A 23,032-nucleotide genomic window follows, 5' to 3' on the forward strand; every position below is an offset into this window, starting at 1 on the left:
AGCTCACTGATCAATCATTTCATTCACCATGGTCCCGTTTAAAATGTAATTAAACCCCAGAAAAATCAGATGTCCTTTTGTGTGATACCTCTCTTTCAGCATCACACGACACACAGACAAGCTGCATTAATTCAGTCAGATAAAGACTACTACAACCACACATCTGCCTGCGCTGTACCTTTCCAGGTGTTTCATTTTCAAGAGCTTAGAGTCAATCCCACTTCAAAATAAGACTGGACTTGTTGCAAACATTGGAGAACTCACTTTTCCCTGCTGCAGCTTTACAAGGTCTGTCAGGACCTGAGGACAGACTCAGGCTTAGTGCTATGACCCAAACTGCATCCTTATGTTGCTGTCTGCCATTTGAATTGTGTAACTGGGTCTAAATTAAGTTTAGTATCTTCCATCCTTTGTCAACTGAATGAGAGGCTTTAAGCTAAATATCTTAGACTTTAGAAAGACCTTAGAAAGACCTTCCCATGTTTGGAAGCAATCTAATGAAATTCAGATTCCATACCAATACATTACAACACATTTTTGGCAGATAGAGAGCAAGAACTTTTTTTAAAGCACCAGGATTACTTACAAGCCTCCCTCCACCCCCAATTATTTATCATATTATCACAATTTACATGTACACCATTAGAGGATACCTCAATCAGTCATTTTTAACAAAACATCCAATGTAGTTTATGCAGCTTATTGCTGGGTGGGAAGTGAGGAAGCATTTTTGGAACTATTGACACGACACAGTATTATCTAATTTTCCTGACTAGATGCTTCCCACCCTGTGACTGAGCACAGTTCTGTGTATGACAGGAAAATGTTACACCTCTGAGACTGATAGTCACACACTGTGACAAACTGCTATATAAAACCAACGCTCAGCGATAGCCTCATCACCAGCACTAACAGCAAACTAATCCAGAACTCACACTGAGAAAAAACCCAGAGTCAGGCAGCTCTCCCACTTCTCCATCTCATCTCAGAGCCAGAGCTCGCGCTCCATCCCATCCAGCCTCCCCCAGGCCCTTCCTCCAACTCCCCTTTTCCCACCAAAGCTGCTCATTCTCACAAGAGCCACAAACCCTTACCCTTCTGAAGCCTCCATAGCTCTTCGCCCCTCCAGCTCCTCACAACTCTGCTTATGGACACAGCCTCTGCCTCCTAGCCTAGCTGGCTCCTGGGGCACAGCTGCAGCCATCCCATGAGCACTGGTTCGGCCATCCTCAGCTGGCTCTACTCACCTCATCAGCCCCACAGCCACCCCCAGCTGGCTCTACTCACTTTCCCAGCCCCACAGCCACCCCCAGCTGGCTCTACTCACCTCCTCAGCCCCGTCAGGCTCAGCTCCTCGCTGCACAGTATGATGCTGCCTTGCACAGATTCTGAGGTTTATGCAAAGAGAAGTGTTGAAATGAAAAACACAGAGAACATCAGCCAAGTCACAACGATCGCATGGAAAGCTGAGAGACAGAAAACAAAAAACCCTCTGCGTTCTCAAGCATTTAGCAGTGCTCTCCACAGAATGCTGTCAGAGATGTACTTGCTGCCACGTGCCCATGACGTGACAGGAGCAGTATGTTTATGCAAACAGCCGTTGATGCAAATCAGGCAGGACCCCCTGTGAGAGCCCCTTCCATCTGAGGGGAACAGGTGTGAGGGCATGGCATGGCCTGGCCAGGCCAATCCCCTCAGGGCCGTGCAACCCACAGTCTCCCATTTGTAACCTGAAAATGCTGTGAAACACGGGGAATTCTGAAAAAGACCTCTGGCTCTGAGTTTATTTGGTTTTCCATAACCCAAGGAATGCAGTGGTGCAGCGAGGAGAAGCCAGCAGGTGAACTGGGCAGCCCCTCACTGAACATGTTGTCATTTTGTTTGGGAAAGATTCCCTCCCGACACAGAACAGCCTTTCCCATTGCTGCTCCCTCGCAACACCTTACTGCAGTGCTTTGCATGCATTGAAGAACATTTTTTCTTTTCTGCTCCTATTTTTTAAATACATATACCAAAAGCTAAGTGAATAACATAATGAAAATTTGTTCGCAATTCCTACAGGACAATGAATGATATAAACAAGTTAAGCTCAAATTACAACAAGTACAATTGTCACAATTACAAAAAACAACACAAAAAAAGTGAAGTATAAATATGACAACAAGTATAGAGCCTGTTTCATTCCAAAATCACACAACGTCAGGGAGAGCATGTAAAACATTTAGCTAGACCACATGTAATTTATGAAAACCAAGGTTTAAACGTTGGAACTGCTCCACTGATGTAGAAGCTTGTTCTTCTCAGTCTGCTAAAATACAACATACTACATGGAAGCCTAACAGATGCTTCAACCAGTCCCTGTGATATTGGTTCATAGTGCAAAAGAATTTTATGCCTGGCAATCCGTGTCCAGTTATCTCAACAGAAAAAGGGATTCAGACCAGGATTTCAGAAGGCATAAAGAGTTCTGGAACTCTGAAAGCTCTGCGAACAATACAGGCAGCTCAGAGTAATTTCAAGAACACATCACCAAGTGCTTCACAGAAATGAACACAAGACCAGATTTCCAAAACACTGAAACAAACGAGTGACCTAAATTTAAAAAAAAAATCATTAGCCTACTTAAAACATCATTTAGCATTGTAGAAGTGTGTTGAAAGCAAGAAAACATGTACAAAAAATGGTAGGAACACTGTCCCACGGTTAATTTTGCTGCATAATCCAAACCCAGCACTCTGCACAGCCATGCTGATGCTGAAACAGGACAGGAGTGGCTGCCAACAAACCAGGTCATGCTGCAATGTGTTGACTTCACTGAAAAATGTCTCAAAGCTAAGTTGATCAAAGAGAATTAATTTGGAAGGAAAAGAAAACAAACAGAAAACAACAGACATACAACAGCTTGATGTCCTATGATACTCCTTGTTTGTTTAATGCTTTTTTTAATGCTTAAACTGGGGTATGGTTGGTGGAGAGGACTACTGAGATAACCCCAGTTTGACAAAGTGATAATACAGTCACTAAAAACCATCACACCTCTAGGCCTGGGAACAGGAAAGGGTGGACTCAGTATTAGCTGAGGTGCAAAGAGCCACTCAGATTTGGTAAGAGAAGGGGAAGAAAAAACATGGTAGCAGCAATAGAGCTGGTCTTCAACTGGTGTTAAATTGCCACAGCACTCAATTTAAAATAGAGTTCATAAAAATGTCAGGCTGGCTGATGATCCATCTGAAACTTCTAGCATCCAGCTGCCTACAGCGAGGTACGGATCATTACAAAACAAATACCAATCAAACAAAAATACCAAAATTCCTCTACCTACTTTCTCTTTCCCTTCTTCAACCTTCTCAGTCCCAGTTCACACCTCCCTGCACACCAACTCCCTGCACACTTCCTCCTTTACCTATTTCCTTCCCACTGCTTTTGCCCCTTCTCTACTTCCTTCTATTTACATTACTATTCTTCCCTCAGATCCTACCTTCCTCCTCTCTTCTGCAATGCTTCTTGCACATTTCCGTCCTTTCACAGAAGTACTTTCTTGTCAACTGCATTTCAGCCTCTACCTAAGCAAGTATACAAAAATATAAATACAAGTAGCATAATTTTCCTTCTTCCTAAAAAAACTGGAAGACAGGTAAAATTAACCTAATGCATGTTTTCAACACTGGCTTCCACCTTCAGCTCTAAAACTTGAACCTGGATGTGACCACCATAAAACAAAACAAAATTGGTTTCCCTATCAATCTATGGCTTTTTCTAGAAAGCTTGTTTTGCAATTTTTAGTTTACACATTAAAGGTAAATAATTTTTAACAACTAGTATTTTCCAACAAAAAAATAGCCTCATCAGTGCATTTTTTTGTACCAACTGAATAATACTAGCATATTCGATATAAACTAACGTAGATAAAATGATGCAACTTACTAGCAGAAAGGAGCTAAATTAAAGTGCTTCTTCACAATTTTCAATACAAACCCTTTGAATAAAACCCAAACATACACAGCTTGGGTTATGTGTAAACGACACCTATGTAACTAGGTGTTAATGAATCTCCAATTTGCTAACAAATCAAAATAATAAAAAAGTCTAATAAAGACTATTTTGGCCATTCCTTAGGGCTTTTCTCAGTGCCCTGTTTTGGTGAAGCATCCCACCATCACTCTTGGTGCACAACAACCTCCAGCCAATAGTTTCTGGGGTTTTTTTGGCTGTGCTCATTATCCATGGCAGCTGTGTTAGTTCTCTTTCAATCAGCCAGGTGGTGGCTACAGAACAATTCTTATTGGAACGGAGAACTGCTGACTGCCAGGTTGTGAAGGCAAAGTTATGGAGTGCAGTGGCACTATGGTTCTCTCCTCAACGACAGCAACAGCAGAGCGAGTACTGCCCACAGCAATCAATACCTGCTATCAAATATTGATGCTATTGACAAATACAAAAATCATAAGAAAATTCTTTAAGACTCAATAACAATTTCCCTGACTGAAATAATACACACAGGTTCAATCACTGTGTGGAATGTGAATGATTCTGCAGTAAAAGTACATCAAGTAGAAAGCCCGCATCCTGAGTAAAGTTGATATCAGAAAGACTGAAATATCAACAAAAAGCTCAAAATATAAAAGCACTCCAGTAGAGCCTTTCCACTTCCCTGGAAATCTGGATCATCAATTTTCTAAAATGCTCAGAAGAATTAATAACATTATCCAGCTGCTGTTGTCATTTCAAAAGTAAGCATCATTCCAAGGATCCAGACAGTAAGGCAAGGGCTGCTGTCAGAGCTGCTTTTTTCAGCACGGATGAAAGTTCCCTCTGTTTCTTGCCTGTGGGATTCTCATTACACTAGGATATGCTGCTTTTCCTCTGATGAGCAGCTTCTCTTTGCAGTAGATCCTCACTGTCACTTTCACTTTCACCGTTTCTCTGAAATAAAAAGGCCATGTTATTCCAGTCAATAAATGAGATACCATGCTGCTAAGTAGTCTGATATAATCAGTATCATTTATAGAGAAAAGCAGATGTATTAAAACCAGCAGAGTTTCACTGCAGGTTATGCTCACTGAAGGGTCCCCCATCACACAGCTGGTCATGAGGGCTGTGCAGACTTTTCTCCACAGCTGCTCATTTCTCAGTTGGACAGGACAGTCACTGCTGTCATATCCAAATAACGTGCAGCCCCTATGCTGCCTTTATGTAAAATAAACATGGCTAGCACCTATAAGGTTTGCAGTCACTGTTTTTCCTTTCTCAGCATTAACACAACTTACAGTAGCCTTAACAGCATACAAAGGATGCCTGGTTTCCCACCCCAAACCACTGACGTCTTGCAAATTTCAATCCACAGTAAAATTGCATTTTCTTCCCCTTTGAAGAATGTACCTACCAAACATTCATCCTGAATTAGGGCCTTTTTCACCAACGAACGAGATAAGTGGTTGCACAAGGAGACAATGCTGTAAGAAAGCTGTAAGTAAATAGAAGGAAGAATGAGAATATGAAAACACCAATACAGACACATCAAAATACATTTTATTTGTCTAAGGCATCTTACAATTTTACATGTATAACCTTGGCCTTGCCTGCAGATACCCATCAGCCCAACACAAGCAGGATGAGAAGCTGCTTGCCATACCTTCCACCGCCTTCTGGCATACTGCCTTTTGAAGTTTTGCATGTTAACAACAGATTCTCGCCGTACCAAAGCTTGCTGCTTGTCCAGTGGCTGGAAGATAAGAGATGGCAATTTTATTGTGTGGCTCCCTTTGATGCATGAAATGCTAAGATTCTCCTCACTCCTTAAAGCTGGCTGAAAATAATGTTGGGAAAGCTGTGGATTCGTACAGGTGTAAGCAGAAGAAAAAACTAAATCACTGATCCCACCCTGTCCACCCCTGTCTAGTCAAGGGATCTATAGCCTTGATTTCAAACAAAACCCTAAAACTTCACAGTCAGCAGTCTGCAGCTGCCCTGAGTGCTGTGCTCACTTCTAGCCCCTCAGCCTGGCACAAAGGGTGCAGTGCAGGGCACAGGCTTTGCTTCAGCCTCCACTTCTGCCTGCTGCTTCATTACGATCCCCAGAAAAACAAGTAAAAAGCCTGGAACAGCCTTAGAAGCCCAAGGACAGAATGCATGACAGCGAAGCAGAAGAGGGAGATAACTACAATGACTAGAGGATGCTAAGGCAATGCTTTTGCTTTGCAAAGCCACTGAAGCGCATCTCACTGCAACACCTTGATTTCTTCTGACTGGAGCTCACTTCTGCTAGCCTTTATTTGCATCATTCAGAAAGGCACTGGGAGAGCAACAAAAAGGCTCTACAGGTGCCTGGTGGAAAGGAGGTGGGGCTACTATGAGCACAAGGACAGCACTGCTGCCCAGCGCTTTCTCAGGGGTGGTGGGACGAAACCCAGCACCACCACACTATTGTGTCCCATGCTACTTTCAGAATTTTCACACTTGACCCCTTACAAGAACACTGTCCAAAGATATATTAGGCCTTCTCCTAATGTCCAGAGTTGGATATTTCATTTTATTCTAGAGCCTCTTTCTCAGATGATGTTTGCCCTGAACCACGTCTCACTCCGGTGTCAAAAGATGGGGACTCACAGCTCACATCTGGGCAACATATTCCAGTGTCTCATTTCTCTTACTGTAAACAAGTTTGTTTGATTTTTCAGTATTTACACAGAATTTCCTTATTTCAGTTTGTGCCCTTTGTCCTGTCACTGGATAACAGCAGAGAAAGCCTGGCTCAGCCTCTTTTCTCTCTCCCACCAGGTATTTATGCAGATTGATAAGCACTCCCCAGGCCTCCTACTGATACCAAACAATCCCAGCTCTCTGTCAGCTCCAATCCCTTCCATCAATCTCATTCCAAGATGTTTTGCTGAAAATATAAAAAGCTGAGCTGTCATTTAGTATTAGTTACTAGGACACACACTCCAGCATATCTGAAGACATGTCAGTCTTTGTCCTTTTACGATCCTCACAATATGGGAGCACAAGTCCCTGGCACCTCAGCAGTAAATGCATGAGGAGAAAACTGCAATACCTGGTTACATGGCAAGGGGGAGGAGAAGAGGAGGAAAGCAATTAAAAATTTATACACACAAGAATTCAGACGTGTCCAATATTTTGGGATGTCACCCTGGTGTTAACAGATATTCTGCAGATGCTAAAAATGAAATATCTTTGAAATCCAAAACCACATCAACGTATGCACAGACCAGACAATTGTATTTGGGAATAACAAAAACAAAGTTCAGTACTAGATTTGGTAAAAGAAAAGAGGATGGAAGACAGCTCTTCAGCTGTTATGGAGTTTAGATAGTCACCACCATTTCAGCAGATCTGATTTGCTTATGTAGGGAGCAGACAATCCAGAAATACTTACACTGAACTGGGCTAGAATGCAATCAAGGCAGACAGCTGAAAGAGAAGGAGTACCAAAGGAGAATGGAAAAAGGACCACAGGATTTTCCAGCGAAGCAGTGTTCATGAGCCAACAAATTCACTTTTCTCCTCAGACGCTATGGGTATAACATTTGTGCAAGTCAGAGCCAAGTAATCAGCTAGGCTCCTTTCCCATTTAGATGTACACACCACTCCTGGGTGTCCCCCCACCACAGGGACACATAAGCACTGAGTGCATTTCCCCGTGCTGCAAATAGCTAACATGGTACAACAAAGCCTCATAGAATCAGTTTGAAGAGGAAAAAATGTCACAGTCTGAATGTCAGCTATATATGAAAATTTCTGAGTGCCCTTTTGGTAGCAGAGCCATTGCCAAATCAAAATAGCTTGCTTCACACTGCTCCCAGCTGTTAATAACTATCTCCCAATTGCTAAGCAGCCTGCAAACAATGACCCTGTCATCTTCTCAATCATCAGAACACCTTCTCAAAAACAGTGTTATTTACCCCTTTCAGCCCAGAGAGCACTGACCTCAAGGACTGAGTCACAAAAACATTGACCTCACCCAAACACTCGGGAACAGAGTGGCCTCATTTCATGTTCCTTCTCGTCATGTCAGTGCATTGTTCCACAAGAAAATCTACACAGATCAGAGGATGTGAGATGACAGCTGAGGGAAGGCAGACACTCTTCACTGAGGGTCTTTTATGCAGATACTGACTCTCAGTAGTCTTTAAGTTACTTCTTAAGAGTTGAAACTCTCTCTTTAACAACAACAAAAAGTCTGATGTTCCAGTTTGTCTGGACAGCATCTCCTGCATCTTGTAGCTCCAAGGAGCCTGCAGAAATGATGACTGAAGCCTTCACAGCCAATCAAAAGCTGAGACAGTTAATATTTCCAATACTGCTTGGCACTCTGGAGTCCAAAAGTCCCCGGCCAACAGCATCAGTATGTGAGGGACATCTCCTGGGTATCTAAAATATTACCTCTTGTGCAAAGCAAGATGCCAGAGAGCACACTCCATCCTCCAAGTACCATGACAGTGTCAACATCACCCCTGTTGAGCAACTGTTTCCAGGACCCTTCATTTCCACCAGCCTCTGTATGTCCTCACAGTGACAGTGACAGATCCCCTGTGCCCTACACAAACTGGATCAATGTATGCTTTTATCATTTTTATCTCAAAGTAGGAAACAATGTTATGAACAACGGTGGTTCAAATTCAGGAAGATCATTAAATTCTCCCCTTCTACTACATTTCGAGATCAACTCTGGATGGACCTGATCACGGATACAGGGAATCCTGGCTACTACCTCTGTAATTCCTGTATCTGTGTAACAGTTATCTTGAAGCAAATTCAAATAGCTAAGCAAAGAGGGCATAAAGCAGATGCCCAACAACTCTTCCCAGTACAAAAAAAAGCCTCACAGTTCCTTTTTTGCCGCTGACTACATAATCAAGGAAGAATTGCCATCTGCACAAAGAACAATTTACTGGGTCTAAAAATGAGTCAAAGTACATGTGAATGTACAGTATAATCAATTGAAATCTTTGAAACACAAGTCAGGATTCAAGTCTGGGACAACCTTTCTCTTACTTTCTAAAACTTAAAAAAAGCCCAACAACTTCACACCAAGAATGTTAGTCCTCAATCCCACATGGCATATTAATTAGTTGTAGTTCTGTCTCATCTTTACTGCAGAAAGCAAATCAGACATGTATGTTACTGCTTGTCATCACTCACATTTTAATATTGGCACTGCAAAATGATATACACAGTAATTTGATCGTTACAAACTCGTAATTCTGTCTTTGGAGTAAGTTTCTTTGTTATGGGACAAGAAACTCCACTGAATTTTAAACTGAAGAATTAATCATTAGCTAACACTTGATGGTAGAAGATCCCAATCTGAATTACAGGCCTAAAAACTTCATCTTGAAAAGCCTGATTTTAACTGTTCTTCAGCAGCAGCCATTCTCACAGAGAATTTCCCCATACTAAACTGCTAACTTCATTTACTTCATGTTACAGCACAGATTTAATTTTTTTGCAAATACTTGCAAATTCTTCTCCCATCTGCTCTGTAGAACTGCCCACAGCAGCTCTAGGTGACTATTTCTTTCATCCAAATGGACATGCTATCATTAATTCTTTATTGGTTTCTAGGCACCCAGCCCAGTGAATACAGACTGAACTCTCTTCTCTGCATTCATTACTTAGTGAACTTCAGGAACCGTAGCGTATGATAAGTATGACATAGGAAATGCAAAAGGATGCAGGTTAGCTGTGGTCCATACTACAGTGATAACCCAGTTCCTGTAAGTTCAGACACCAAGCATGGGAAAGAACTTAAACACTACAAACTTAAGCGCTGGGAATTTATATTTGGGTTTTGGTCAGCAACTTGTGCAACACATCAGAATTCCTGTTTCAGTTCTAGGTAATGTTTTTGTGTGTGGAGATTATGCACTGAAACGTTATTTTTTTTAACTGTTGTACATTGAGAGAGGCAGCAAAGCCTGCATGTAACCTGATGTAGAACATTACTGATTTGATTCTGCCACACTGAGATTCAGCCCTGCAAGGAATTCTTCACAGCACGATCTGTTTAATAGATCCGTTAGGGATTCACTGATATCTTTGTTGAAAACAGAGTCAAAGTTTCCATTCACACAGGCTTCATTTCCATTTTCCAGTTGAAAATTACTCATCAAATCCTGTATCCACTTAAGATCCTCAGAAAGCTCTTGACTGAGAGATTCGTACTGACTCTGCAGAGCAGCATATTTCCCAGTTATGACTGTAAGACTGGCACCTACAGCCTTGATATCATCTTGTAGATGTCTTTTCAGAGATTCAGTTTTGCGGAATTCATACTTGAGCTGAGACAGCTTATGCCTCACGCTTTCATTTTCTTCTTTATACCAAGCTTCTTTTTCATTATAAATGGAAACCAGAGCATCAATGTCCTCCTGCAAAGAGTCGTGGGATGCAGCCAAAGCGCTGACCTCTCGTTCCATAAATGAAATGTCTTCTACTACCTGGGCAAAGCGCTCAAAGTTGATGTAGGTGTTATTAGGAGGCATACTTGAATGGCATTTTATGGTGTACTCTCTCAGTCGTTTTGTCTTGAGCTGTGTGTTCTCAGCCTTCTTGTTTTCTTCGACTTTTGTTTCTTCCTTCAGCTGGTGAGTCTTCAGATAGAGGAACCAACATTACTGGACATTTACAAGACAGTGCAGTAATTCAAACTCTACACAAAGGATGCAGCCTGAATTTCCAATCTGTGGGAGATTCTTTTCTCCCACAGATTTTCCCTCACACATTCAATTAAAAAAAAACCAAACAATAAAACAACAGGAAAAAATGAATGTAGTAAGCAATGTGCTTTCATTCCAGTGTGGTAAGTTGAAGACCAGGGCCTCAGTTTCTTTTGTTGTTAATTTTTTAATCAGTCATTCTCAAAAACATCAATATTTGTAAGAGGAAAAACAACAGTCCTGAAAAGAGTCCACTCAGTGCTTTTTGCAGTGCGGAGCAAAAACTGGATCACTGTGCATGCTGAGATTATCCTGAGGTATTTTCTATATTTTCTATATTTATGCATCCACAAACACAAGCAACATTTATGATGAAAAAATCCATTCAGACACAAATGTCAGCACATCAACACGTGGTACACACAGTTACATTCTGAGGTAAATTATATTTCCACACTGGCTGTGATCAACTCCCAAATCAAGAAAGCACTGTATCTGAGATATAGTGCTTATCATGCAAGCAGAGAAGGATGAAGAAATGCAAAGCACAGTCTAATGTAGGACACTGTACATGCAACAAACATCAAAGCTTTGTTCTCCTCTTTTTGACAACCACGATAATAAAAAGTCATGATTAAGGCTCGCAGAAATCCCAAGATTCAGTCAGAACCCAACCAATTTCCTCCCAGTACATCTCCTCTTTCAGATGTCAATGGTCTCTAACTACACAGAGGTCAGATTTCCAATTAACACATCAATAAGAGTGAGAACATTATCTCTGCTCGGCCCACAGCAAAAAGCAAGATCTCCCTTTTTATTTGGTCTTACCGTTATCCATGGATGAGACAGAGCTTCTTGAATTGTAAGACGTTTCCTAAAAAAAAAAAACAAACAAAAAAAGAAACACAAAAAGTACAGATTTGAGAGAGAAATACCTTGCATACAAGTCCATTAGTCTTCTCTTTGCCTTTGTATAAGCAGTAAAGCATTTATCAAGATAACTTCAGGCCTAATAGTGAAATTCAGGATTATGCTTTTCCACAAGGCGTGCTGTTTGTGTGTTTGCCAGTAGGAAGTTGTCCCCATCCCAATTTTAATTCCTTCCTGTCTGAAATCTTTATTTTTGTGTACCCTCTTATAAGAAGTGATAAAAGATTATTCATCCTACAGGCTTAGAGAATAAATTATTTCTATATACCTTTAACATGACTGTGTCTGAATCATGGTATACAATGTTAATTATATCAAAAGTGTCTTCTAGAGTGCAACAGGACGTCATTCCTGCCATGTCCTGAAAACAGAATTTGAGAGGAATACTTCAAATCTTATCCAACATAATTGATCCTAACTTCTTCCTGCAGTGTGCAGCTCAGTGAACAGCACCCTATCACCATTCAGAATCAAAGGCAGAACCACCACATTGCTCTATAACACGTGACAAATATCAATGTGCCTGACTTGTCTTTCTTATAAGGAGGTTGCTAGACCTGCACTAGCCTCTCATCAAACCCCACCTACTCTAACCTATTCTAAGACTGCTGCAATTCCTTGGGGCTTGACCCCACAGCTTGCCTCTTTCTAATATCCTTCTTTTCTCCTATTGAAGCCACTAGAAAGAACTGCAACAGCCTGACTTCCCTCTGGGATGAACAGAGTTAAGGGGAAGGAGATGCTACTTCTATGTGCACTTTATTAAAAGAAACACTTTTAAAAGACTGTGGTTCCCAAGGACTGAGAATAAAGCTCTGAATAGCTGTCATGCAAATCCTGGGTGATTGCAGTGGATGCATAGAGACATAAAGAACAATTCCAGTAGGAGCAGATGTAAAAACAAAATGTTCTTGGACCACAGGGAACGTTTTACAGGATTGTGTCATGTCCTTGCAGGCAGTTCACAGCAGATTGAAATACTGGAGTGGTAGTTACCTAGAACTAAAGATTTTGCATACCATTTTCAGCCCTTCACCAACACATTGTTGTACCACTTCCACTTTGGAGAAAATGCAGTCATGAAATTGAAATTTAACAAAGGAGATTTCAGTTCCTTTTGTTAGAGTTTGTGGATGCTGTGATTCACTGTGGGCACAGCAGCAGAACTCTGCCTACCATCTTGCTCTTGAATGGCAACACACACTGCAGGGAAGGCTCTGCAGATTGCTCTGCAGGCTGTTTCACCAGATTCATCTAAAACACCGATGAACGATTCTGAGCTTTCACTTACCGTGTGTCTTTCACCAGCAGTTTCCGAATAAAATCTTTTGCCAGGTCGCTGGTATTGCTGAAAAATTCTTCATCAAATTCATAATTCACAGCTGTGATGTTAGCGAGCGTTTCTTGTTTAGTTTCTCCAAGGAAAGGTGATGCACCACTAAGCCTAGATAAGCCATAAAAAAGAATCAATTGGAAATAGGTCCCCTATTTGTGGATCTCTGTATTGTAGCAGCCACAACACTTGGGAAATAACAGGTCCAGCATCTGTGGTTCTGAACCAGACTCATTCTGAAAGTCTGTAGGGCAGCACTGAGTGCTCAGATAGACGTGCACAGATTCTCCCATTCTGAGTATCTCACTGAAGTCACAGTTTGTCAAAATAGGAAAAGCTTCAGCTGAGGAGAGCATCTGTGGCTATGACTCCACAAACACTACCAGCCAGAAAGCTTCTGTCAGGTCAAGCAGATAAATTTGTATTTCCATTCAGTTTCACCAGGTAGAAAAAATCCTGCCTGCAATTTTCTGTCTGCAAAGTTACCGACAAGTTCCCTGTGCAGTAAGTGCAGCCAGGAGATGTTTCTCAGACGACATCACAATACAGTGTGTGACCAGAAATCAAGGGTGGCCTTGCTAGAGGTCAGCCCTGCACGGAGGAATGGGCACACAGCTCAACAAAAGAAATTCACTAGGGAACTTCGGTTGAGATAGAATCCAACTGTTTCTGATCAATGTAAGATTGCATTCTGTTGGCACTTTCCTCCAACCGTATGGACATAACAGAGGTATCATAATAAAACAGCATTCAGTAAGCTTTATTTAGACAGAAAAAGCTTTCATTTTGATTTGTCTACTTTGCCTCTCTCAGCTGTGACTTGACAACTTTCATCTGTAATGACTATTTACCTTTTCTCCACAGAATTCAAAGGTTCACTGCAGACTCTTCCTACCCTGCCCTCCACTCCTCTCAACATGAAGGGATGCAAGCCCGGTTTACAGGAAATATTATTTATAATGAGGAAATTTATTTCATTCCTGTTTAAAGTTGCCTGGACTATTATGCTCATCTCCTGTGCCTTGTTTTGATAGCAAAGCTTCACGATGCAGCAGGCTCAAAATAGGATTGCAGCAAACTCCTGTGATCTAAAGTGAGTGTTTGAATAGAAAACTGCTATACAGATCTTTTATTTTGTCTTTACTTTCACTATCAATTTGACTGAGGATTCAGTGGTAAGCAGAAGAAGACATATGACCACGTGTGTCATTCAGCCCGTCCCCAGCTACCACAGCTTCACTCACAGAATAAGCACTTGAGCACAGAAAGTTTTCTCTTCTGCTTTAATCATATAATGTCACTGACGTTGCTGACACAGTAAGGCAACACAAATGAAGTTCTCCAGCTGTTTTTGATGCCGTAAAGTCTGCCCCATAGGCACAATGAATCTCATTTCTTAACAGGTTCTCCACCCTCCCTCTTAAGCTGTTGCTCTGTTTCAGTTAGTCAAAAAGAAGGTGACAAGAAGGCAGCTTTCATAAACCACAGGAAACTTGTGAAAGAAGCAGTTCCACAAACTGTCAAGCTCCATCTTAAAACTATCTCAACTGCTTGTTTCCAGTATGTCAATAGAATCTCATTTATTAGAGTTTACATGCTTTTCTCATGAGCATTTTTTTCTTGTGCTTACTGACTGTGGTGATGTTCCCAGCCAGCCTTTGCCTCTCTACCTTTAAGAAGCCCTTTTTAATGCTGCAAGATGAGTTCTCTGCTTCCTGGATCAACCATCTCTGCTCCTGTTTCAGCTTAAATTCGTCTTTTTTAATATGGGTGACCATATTTATATAAACTAAACTGCTACCTTTACAAGCAGTTTCAAACTCCTCTGTTTTCACCAGAAATAACTCTGCTTGTAAATGCTGCTGTTAGATACTTTATGTATCTATTCTCTCCACACTGGTAATTCAACTATTCTACACCCAACCAACATGCTTGGGCTTTTCTATCCTCTATCACACTGTACTGATGAGATCTCATAGGAAGCTGAAATGCCCAACATCTTCAGAGCCATTTGTTCTTCATCTGGTCATAATGGCCCTCTCAATTTTTTTAATGCCTTATTTTAAAATTTGAAAAAGCTGAGGAATAAGTTTTTCCATTAGAGGATGTGTGTGCAGCTCCTTTCTTGCTTGACTGAAGGAAAAGCTGCTCTGTAGCAGTGCATTAGAGCTTTAGGAACACTTCTATACTAATGAATGTATGGTTTGTACTCACAGTATGTAGGTGATGACTCCTATGCTCCTGAAAAACAAAGGAGATTAATTGCAAAGCTTCTGCACTATCTATATTCTTTTCTTTTCAACATAAACAATACAGAAATGGTTACAGTATTGCAATACGGGCAGGAAAGCTCTCATTGTTTCAGATAAAAGTCGTTATCTAAAGCTAGTTTTAATGAAAATGTGAATTTTACACCAATACTCATATTTTGTGGATATTTGAAATGACTTATTTCTATGCTGGGAGATATTTACCACAGTACCTACCAGAAATACACAGAAACAGTAGGAAGGGTATTTTATTTGGGGTGACTTCTTTTGGCTGCATTCTCAGCAGACCAGATTAGTACGCAGGTCTCCTCTGCATGCAGTGCTCTTATAAATAAAGCTGTCACAGGCACTGCAGGAACACGTTTTCCTTTGAGAATGCTCCTCCGCAGTGGACAGTGGCAAAATATTAACTCTGTAATGGCCATTATTCAAGTTTTTCACTGTAATTTTGCAGAAGTTAACCACTCCTTTTACCTTTTCAGTAAAAGTAATCAGTAAAAAATGGAATGACAGAACAAAGAATATGCAATCATCAGACTTAAGTTTGTTTTGAGATTCCCTTCAGAGAACAGTGGGAAAAATTGTCAGGAGAGCAACCTGGAAAAGAAGTTAGAAGCTTACCACATATCTGCAGCCAGCCCCAGTGGTTCGTAGTTCACTATTTCTGGAGCTATAGAAGATATTAGGAAAAAAAAAAAAAAAGAAAGTGGATGGGAACAGAAAAAGACCAAAAAACAGACAAGTGCTATCCATGAGAAATTGTATTATAAGAAAAAATTTCTTATTGCAAAGCATCCCCATGTAAGACAGCATGCAAGGGAAAAGACCAAGGTAAGATACTGAGACAAAAAAAAGGTGTCTCTAGCAGCACTGAAATCATCTCAGGTCATGGAACAGATGTGCTTAAATGGAACATGAATTACAATTCTCTTCCCCACCACAACCCCCAAAACTCAAAATAAAACAAATAGGAAGTAGAGAGACAAATTAGAATGATGATCAGTAAGCAGTAACAATAAAATCAAGTGGAAAAATGAAGGGGAGAAACAATGGGAGGCAGTTTGACTAGAAAGAAATAAAAGAGGAACCTGTGCAATTGTGCAGCAACACACACAGATTACTTGACCCAGGCAACAGGGAGAAAATTATAGAAAATTATAACTTGTATTGCAGTGTTTCACAACCTCAGCCTTGAATTTGTGTCTCTAAACATTTATTTGGCAGCAACTGACTCCCACAAGAGTAGCCCATCAGGCATACAGAAAGCCTAATGCAGAAAAATATAGCAGATTTCTAGAGTTAGGTCACCTTGATACAAACTGGTCACTCACCTACGAATTCTGGAGTTCCAAAAATGTTTTTAAATTCAACTCCATCTTCTATTTTGTGAGCCAGGCCAAAATCAATGAGTTTGATGTGTGGAATAGGGATATTCTTGTCAAGAAGCATAATGTTTTCAGGCTAAAAATAACAAAAGATAGATATTTGTTGTTATATTATCTTAGAAAATAACAGATCTACACCTCCAGTTCTCAAATTTTTTCCTTCCCATACACAACACTGTAGAACAAGAAACACGTGTCCTTTCTTAATCATACACAATTCACTCTTTTGGTAAAGGGATGACATCTCATAATGTTTGACATCAATGAACAGATCAGAATTTTGCAACAGGAAAACAAAACTGATAATACAATAAAAATAAAAATAATAAAATAATACATTCTTCCTCTTGCAGTTTTTATTCTCATCTCAAGCAAAATCTTTCTATCTTCACATTAAGCCCATCTTAATGATGAGTGCTGCCAGGATAGAAGCAACATATCCTTGTTTCCACACTACTGTATTTAGTTCCCATATCTGATAAGATATGTAACGATATTATTATCCCAGCAGCATTGTGATGTAACAGCAAGTGGCTCTGTGGTGCATCTTGTCCTCTGTTAAATCAGAAAATACTTCCTCGTCCTGAAAGGCCTCCTAGGAAGATGCCAGGCCCTGATGCCGTGGATTTGCCACTGTTGTAACATCAGTGGCTACTTAACAGCTAGAGGGCAGCTGAAGCAGTGCAACTACCTAGTACAAAGACAGCATGCACTTGCTCAATCCTGAAGGAGAGCTACACAACTGAGTATTTTGCTGAACTGTTCTTGGAATGTACACTGAGAAATCCCATTATTTCTGCCCAGCTGTAACTAATGTACCATAACCTGCTGGACAGTGTCTTAGTATACAGCTCTTAACACATCTGAACCTACTTAGGGAAGGTAAATAATCTTTTTTCTGGAACTAAATTCACACCTGCAACAAGAAGACCCAGAAAGATCTACAGGATTTGCTGCCTGAATAATCCTTAAAATGGAAAATGTTGAGATTAGTGGTCCTATATCATGTATGACAACAAGCTATTAGAAGAACATGCAGCATTTCTTACAGATTCACAGGGCAAGGCCCTGAGCCAAAGCTAGAATAACTTTGATATTAGACCTATCTTTACCTCAGTCATAGACTCCTTACTCTTTGCCAAATGCAATGGATATTACTTTTCTTTTTTCCAATTATGTTTCTCAGCATTCGTTGCTCCTTGTACTTATTTCACAGGTTTCAGAATAAACTGCAGATTCAATTATCTCTGATGAAGAGCTTCACTGCATTAATTTTTCATAACTTAATCATAAGCTCAAGAGCAATGGTGAGACAATCTGATTCACTGCTGGCAGCTGCCTGGCCTTTTCAAAGCAGATCCTAAGGTGGAAGTGTCTCCTGCTAACACACACACACTCACTCAGAGCTGTACTGGGAAAGAAAGCATATGAATAATTTATTGTCATAGCCTATTTTAGCCTCTGGCTAACAAGTCTGGTTTTCTTCCATGGATCTAGGGCGTACGTGTTCCCTGCAGATACATGATGTAAGTTTGGAGCACGCAGGACAGACTGAAACGGCAAGAACTCACAGCCACAGCCCTGCACTGCTTTATTCCTTAAGGTGTGTAAGACACTGCAGCTGCACTGAAATTGATGCAGCCTTGATCAGTGATGAGATAAATATCAATTTTCTTCCATCTGATAAGACCACTGCTTAAAAAAATATATGCCTAATTTAACACTAGTAAAACCCCAGGAAACAGTCCTATTAAATCCAATAGACTTAATCTGTGAATTTGTTTTAGATAACTTGATATCCTCCATCAGTGAAATGATTCCCCTCGTATCTTTTCTCATTTCTATTCTGCTTTTTTTCTGTAACATCGCCACTGACCACCTGACATCACTAACATTACATCCCAAAAAAGGTACAGTCATCAAAAATTATCAATAACAGTAACTAAATCAGCCTCTTCACCTTTAAATCAAAGTGAGCAATTTTCTTAGAGTGGAGGTAATTCACACCATCCAAAATCTGCTTGATGAATCTGGTTGCTTCCTCCTCACTCAAAGATTCCTTCTGTGCCAGGAAGTCAAAAAGTTCTCCTCCAGACACCCTGCAAAACACACCAGGAAACTTCCCGTTATCAACTGCGCTCTAGGACATAAAATAAACGTAATCAAAGAAAATTGAAGCAGGTGAACACTTCCATATAGTGAGTAAAGGCCACCTTCACTGACAATCTGGAGCTCTGTGCTCTGGCCTAAGGTGCCAAAACTGCTTTTAGCTCCCAAAACTGCTTTTAGCTCCCTCCCCTCCAAAGGAAGGATTATCCTTCCCTAATGCATTGATGCTGCAAGGTTTGATTCATCAAGAGTTATGAAGGACCAAAAAGAGGTGCGCTGTCTGATAAACCCACAGACATGTTGTAACAGGAAGGCTTGGATGTTAACTATTCCAACTGCAGTTTTCCAACATTTTCACTTTGGACAAGACACGGGAAACAGAGAAAACTGCAATAGCCAGCAACTGCTGAATAGTTACTTACCAGCTGCCACCAGTAACATGAAGCAATGAAATCGGGCAGCAAACTTTTGTCTTCTTTCCAGAACAGCCATTACAGTGGCTGTAGAACCAATACAAATTCTTGCCTGACATACACTGACAGGAAAGCATTCGTTTTGTGCTAATAAGCAAGCAGATTGCAGCAGCCTGGAAGGTACCCAAAATTGTTGTTTCCAACCAAGGGAATGTTACAAGTTAATATGAGTCCTCAAAAATGAAATTCCATATGTATTTAGTACATACAACTATTTCTTTTGTCTCATATTGAGAGCCCTCAGTGCTACTTTTTCCATACATCACGAAAGAGGATTATCTTGGTAATGAATTGTGCACTGTTTGCAGTTGTTATTCACATTTACACTTACATTTCTTGCCTTCAGTTCACACTCATTGATAATCTATCATAATCCAATTTTTCTCCTGGCAGTTATTTCTCAAAATGGTTGTTTCTCTTGGGCTGAGATGTACCACTTACCTGTGCTCAGCACTCCAAGCTCAAGAGCAAGACTTGAACAGTCCAACAGTAAATCAGGAAAATAGATTTTCGGCCCTGTTGTCTAATGAAATAGCAGTAAAAGAACTCGCAGGTTCAAGTGCTTTGAGTTAACTGAGTGCTGTGACTCACAGGCAAGTCAGATCACACTGCCTGTGCACTGCAGAGGTCTTTTAGGCAATCCATCATTCCTCTGACCCCAGGCTCCTTTCTAACACTGGTGGTGACAATGATTCCCTACTCTGCCTCATTCCAAGCAAACTACTGTGAATGGTCACAAAAATTGCAAGAAGTCAATTGCAAACAAGAACCCCATGTCAAATGCCAGTTTTTGGCTCATTTCTTAGCTCTCACTGATGCTGTGGGTGACAGCATATGACACCATTCTGTTCTGAAGGCACTGATTTACACAGTGCCTAATGACCTGCCTGCCAGTTATGGGACATTTTTCCACAGTTTCCACATTGGCAAGAAACTTCCTATGCAACATGAGGCAGGACATTTCAGCTGCAGAAGTCCCTTGGTCTGTAATCTTTGCTGCTAAGTGGCTGGCAAACAAAAATAAAGGACTCAAGAATATGGTGCAATAGCTGCTCCAAAAGTAATGCCTCCTGTTTTATTATATTGGCCCATAACATCAGAGGTGGATGTTGGTAGCATGGCAGTAGAATTTAGACCTTCTCCCAAATATCCCAGGATTACTTCCAGAGTGATCCACATACTTACTCCTACTAACTTTTTGTACAATTTACTCAAACCTCATATTAATGAGAAATCATCACAACTCTTCTACTGAGTTTTCCTTTAGATTGGTCTCTTAAGATCTCTGCAGCTCAGGCTAAGTCTTAGACTTTACTACAAGACACTGGAGATGTATGCTGAGCTCTGACATTCAGAAACCAAAACGCTCGTGTTTGTTTTAAGGAATAGCCTTTTGCTGGTAAAGTAGCAATGGGAATTCAGACTCTCTGAATCTTTTTTTTTTAATTTTCCTTATTTGTTTTCCTGTAGTGTTTCGTACCTTGAAAGTTCCCTCTGCTAAATTTTCTGGCATTCCTTTGTACATATATTCTCTGACATCCTCAGTACTGTCCTCTGTGCCAAGGGAATGCGAAAGGGAATGCCTTTCATAAAGTGCCGTGGGGTCTGTGCTCTCCTTAAGCAGTATCTTCTTTTGCAAGTGCTGGTGGAGAGAAGGCTGAGCTGAAACGTTGTCAGGCCCTTTCAGACAGAACTTATTACTAATTCTCATTAAAAAGCCCGCCACGAGAAGCTTCTGCAGCGCAAAGGGAGAGAGAGTAGAGTGCCTGCATGGTTACATTCCAGAAGGGTAGCAGAAAGTATCCCAGTGCAGCTGGCTTCCTGCTGGCAGGGCCAGACTGCTGCAGGAGGTGACTGCTGGTGTGTACTCTGAATAGAAATAATTAAGGAAATGAGACTTGCCTGCTCTTTGTACATAGATTTCAGCAGAGACTAGCAGATCTCACTTACAGATTCCTTTAATAACTTGTCGCAGCTGCAATCATTTTTTTAGCTACCTAACCCTACTACCACTTGGAATGCAGACAATGTTCTCTGGCTCCTGAAATGCACAGAGTAAAACAAAAGCAGTAAAAAACTCATAGCTCCACTGCAGGTCACGTTTGAACATCCAGACAAGTGCGTTTTCCAAATCAACACCACAAATGAAAGAGGGAGTGCTCCCTTCTTGGGGGACTTCATCTTACAAAAAATCCCTCCTTCCGGTCTCATCTCTTTATCTCTTATCACGTCACCTTTCTTTCCAAGGAAAAGAAAGAAGCAAGTGGATGACACTTTGCTCTTCCTGCAAAGTCCAATAAATGATAAAGCTGCCTTATTTCTTGGGAACACTTACTAATAGATGAGTCTGGTGTATGAATCAGGGCTGCCTTTAAGCCACTTTCGCTTTGGCAAAGCAGCTCAAGGCAGAAACCAGGCGACAGAGAACAGCAGCAAGGTCACTGAAAGCTGTGGGGAGCGTAACCCTGGGCAGTGTGCACGTGGAAGGGCAAACTCTGGGCCTGCTTAGGTGCACATAACAGCAGTGAACTAAGCAGTGCTCTTTCTGCCCCTGAACAAAACAAACAGCATCTGTAGAATCTGTCCCCACATAAAGGGAAGATACCACTGTCAGGGCCAGCACAATCTGATTTGGAGAGGGTGTCAACATTTAAGCCAAATCCTGTTTTAAACACCCAGGCAGCTTCTTCAATTAATAAGAACACTGGGAATATTCTTTTGAAGCTAAAGTCCACTGCAGCTTGTCGTAAGATTAACTGGCCATGTGCTGAAAATGCTTATCTGAATAAACTGCACTGAGTATGAGACTGATAACAGTGTGTGAGGAGTAGAAATCATCTGCTTACGGAGAGAATCTACGTAGCTTTATTAGCAATTATCATCATCATCCTCAATTTGTGTGCAGTAGCAGAATGCAGTGGCCTTAATAAGTTCAAAGTACTGTTACACTCAGCCCTCTAAAAATGAAATGATGTGGATGTGGCTTTGGATGTGGCTCTGGGCAGTCTGGTCTGGTGGTTGGCAACCCTGCATATAGCAGGGGGGTTGAAACTAGCTGATCATTGTGGTCCTTTTCAACCCAGGCCATTCCACGATTCTGTGATTCTATGAAATAAGCTACTGCCTGACAAGAATACACACAAAATATACAAGGCCATGTGAGGACAGGAAGAAGTAGAAGATAATGAAATGGGAGGTGGCTTAGTAGCTGACAATCAAAGAGAGCAAGCTTCTTTCCTGTCTTCTAAAGCAGACTTCTAGTTACAGAGACTAACATTTGGCCATACACACATACTTAACAGATGCTCACCACCACTCACATGCCATCTGCCAGCAGTCACATCAATCTCCAGGCACACTCCCTGGCCTGAGTGCTGACACTCTTGGAAGACTAGTGGTTATTCATACAGCCTCGCTGTCTGGATTCCATGCACAAGGCCAGGGCAGGTGCTCTGGGGAACAAACAATCTGCATAATGTCAGTTATGGCGTTCCTATAATTCCTGCTTCATACACAAACTGCATAATTTACTAAGTACCTAAAAACTGCTGTAAGTAGAAGACCTCTGGGTTCCTCCTTGTTTACTACAGCTTTAGTTCAGTGCCATGAATTTACAGACAAAGGGTATGTCACCTTCTGCACAGCTCCTCTAAAACTCAGGGATCTGTACATTAGGTGATATCAACTCCACAAAAGAACAAAATATAGATCAAAAATGCTGTAACTGCTGTTTTCCTTTTTTCACTTCATGGCAAATATTCATCCTGCTGGCCAAAATCATACTCCCTGAGCAGCAAAGCTCTCTGTATTACAATAGCCACTTCCATTGCTGGCTATGATGAGTATGTGCATACAG

At 41.1% G+C, this 23,032-nt stretch overlaps 1 protein-coding gene across 7 annotated transcripts in view; it reads right to left on the reverse strand.

The window, feature by feature from the left end:
- Positions 1 to 1,332: 1,332 nt before the first annotated feature.
- Positions 1,333 to 23,032, reverse strand: part of DAPK2 (death associated protein kinase 2) — a 49,290-nt gene continuing 27,590 nt past the window's right edge. For 5 of the 7 annotated variants that reach the window (XM_048956176.1, XM_048956173.1, XM_048956175.1 and 2 more), the window contains 8 exons: positions 18,555 to 18,693; positions 16,541 to 16,670; positions 15,831 to 15,879; positions 15,154 to 15,180; positions 12,898 to 13,050; positions 11,505 to 11,550; positions 5,633 to 10,610; positions 5,433 to 5,464 (listed from right to left, as the gene is read on the reverse strand). In XM_048956176.1, coding sequence (XP_048812133.1) covers positions 9,960 to 10,610; positions 11,505 to 11,550; positions 12,898 to 13,050; positions 15,154 to 15,180; positions 15,831 to 15,879; positions 16,541 to 16,670; positions 18,555 to 18,693 — 1,195 coding nt within the window. In that variant the 3' untranslated portion in view covers positions 5,433 to 5,464; positions 5,633 to 9,959. Of the gene's footprint in view, positions 4,924 to 5,383; positions 5,465 to 5,632; positions 10,611 to 11,504; positions 11,551 to 12,897; positions 13,051 to 15,153; positions 15,181 to 15,830; positions 15,880 to 16,540; positions 16,671 to 18,554; positions 18,694 to 23,032 lie in introns of those variants that run through there. The other 2 variants (XM_048956177.1, XM_048956172.1) reach the window with 2 other exon arrangements.

Source organism: Lagopus muta, chromosome 10 (assembly GCF_023343835.1).
Source record: "Lagopus muta isolate bLagMut1 chromosome 10, bLagMut1 primary, whole genome shotgun sequence".
Classification (NCBI taxonomy): Eukaryota; Metazoa; Chordata; class Aves; order Galliformes; family Phasianidae; genus Lagopus; species Lagopus muta.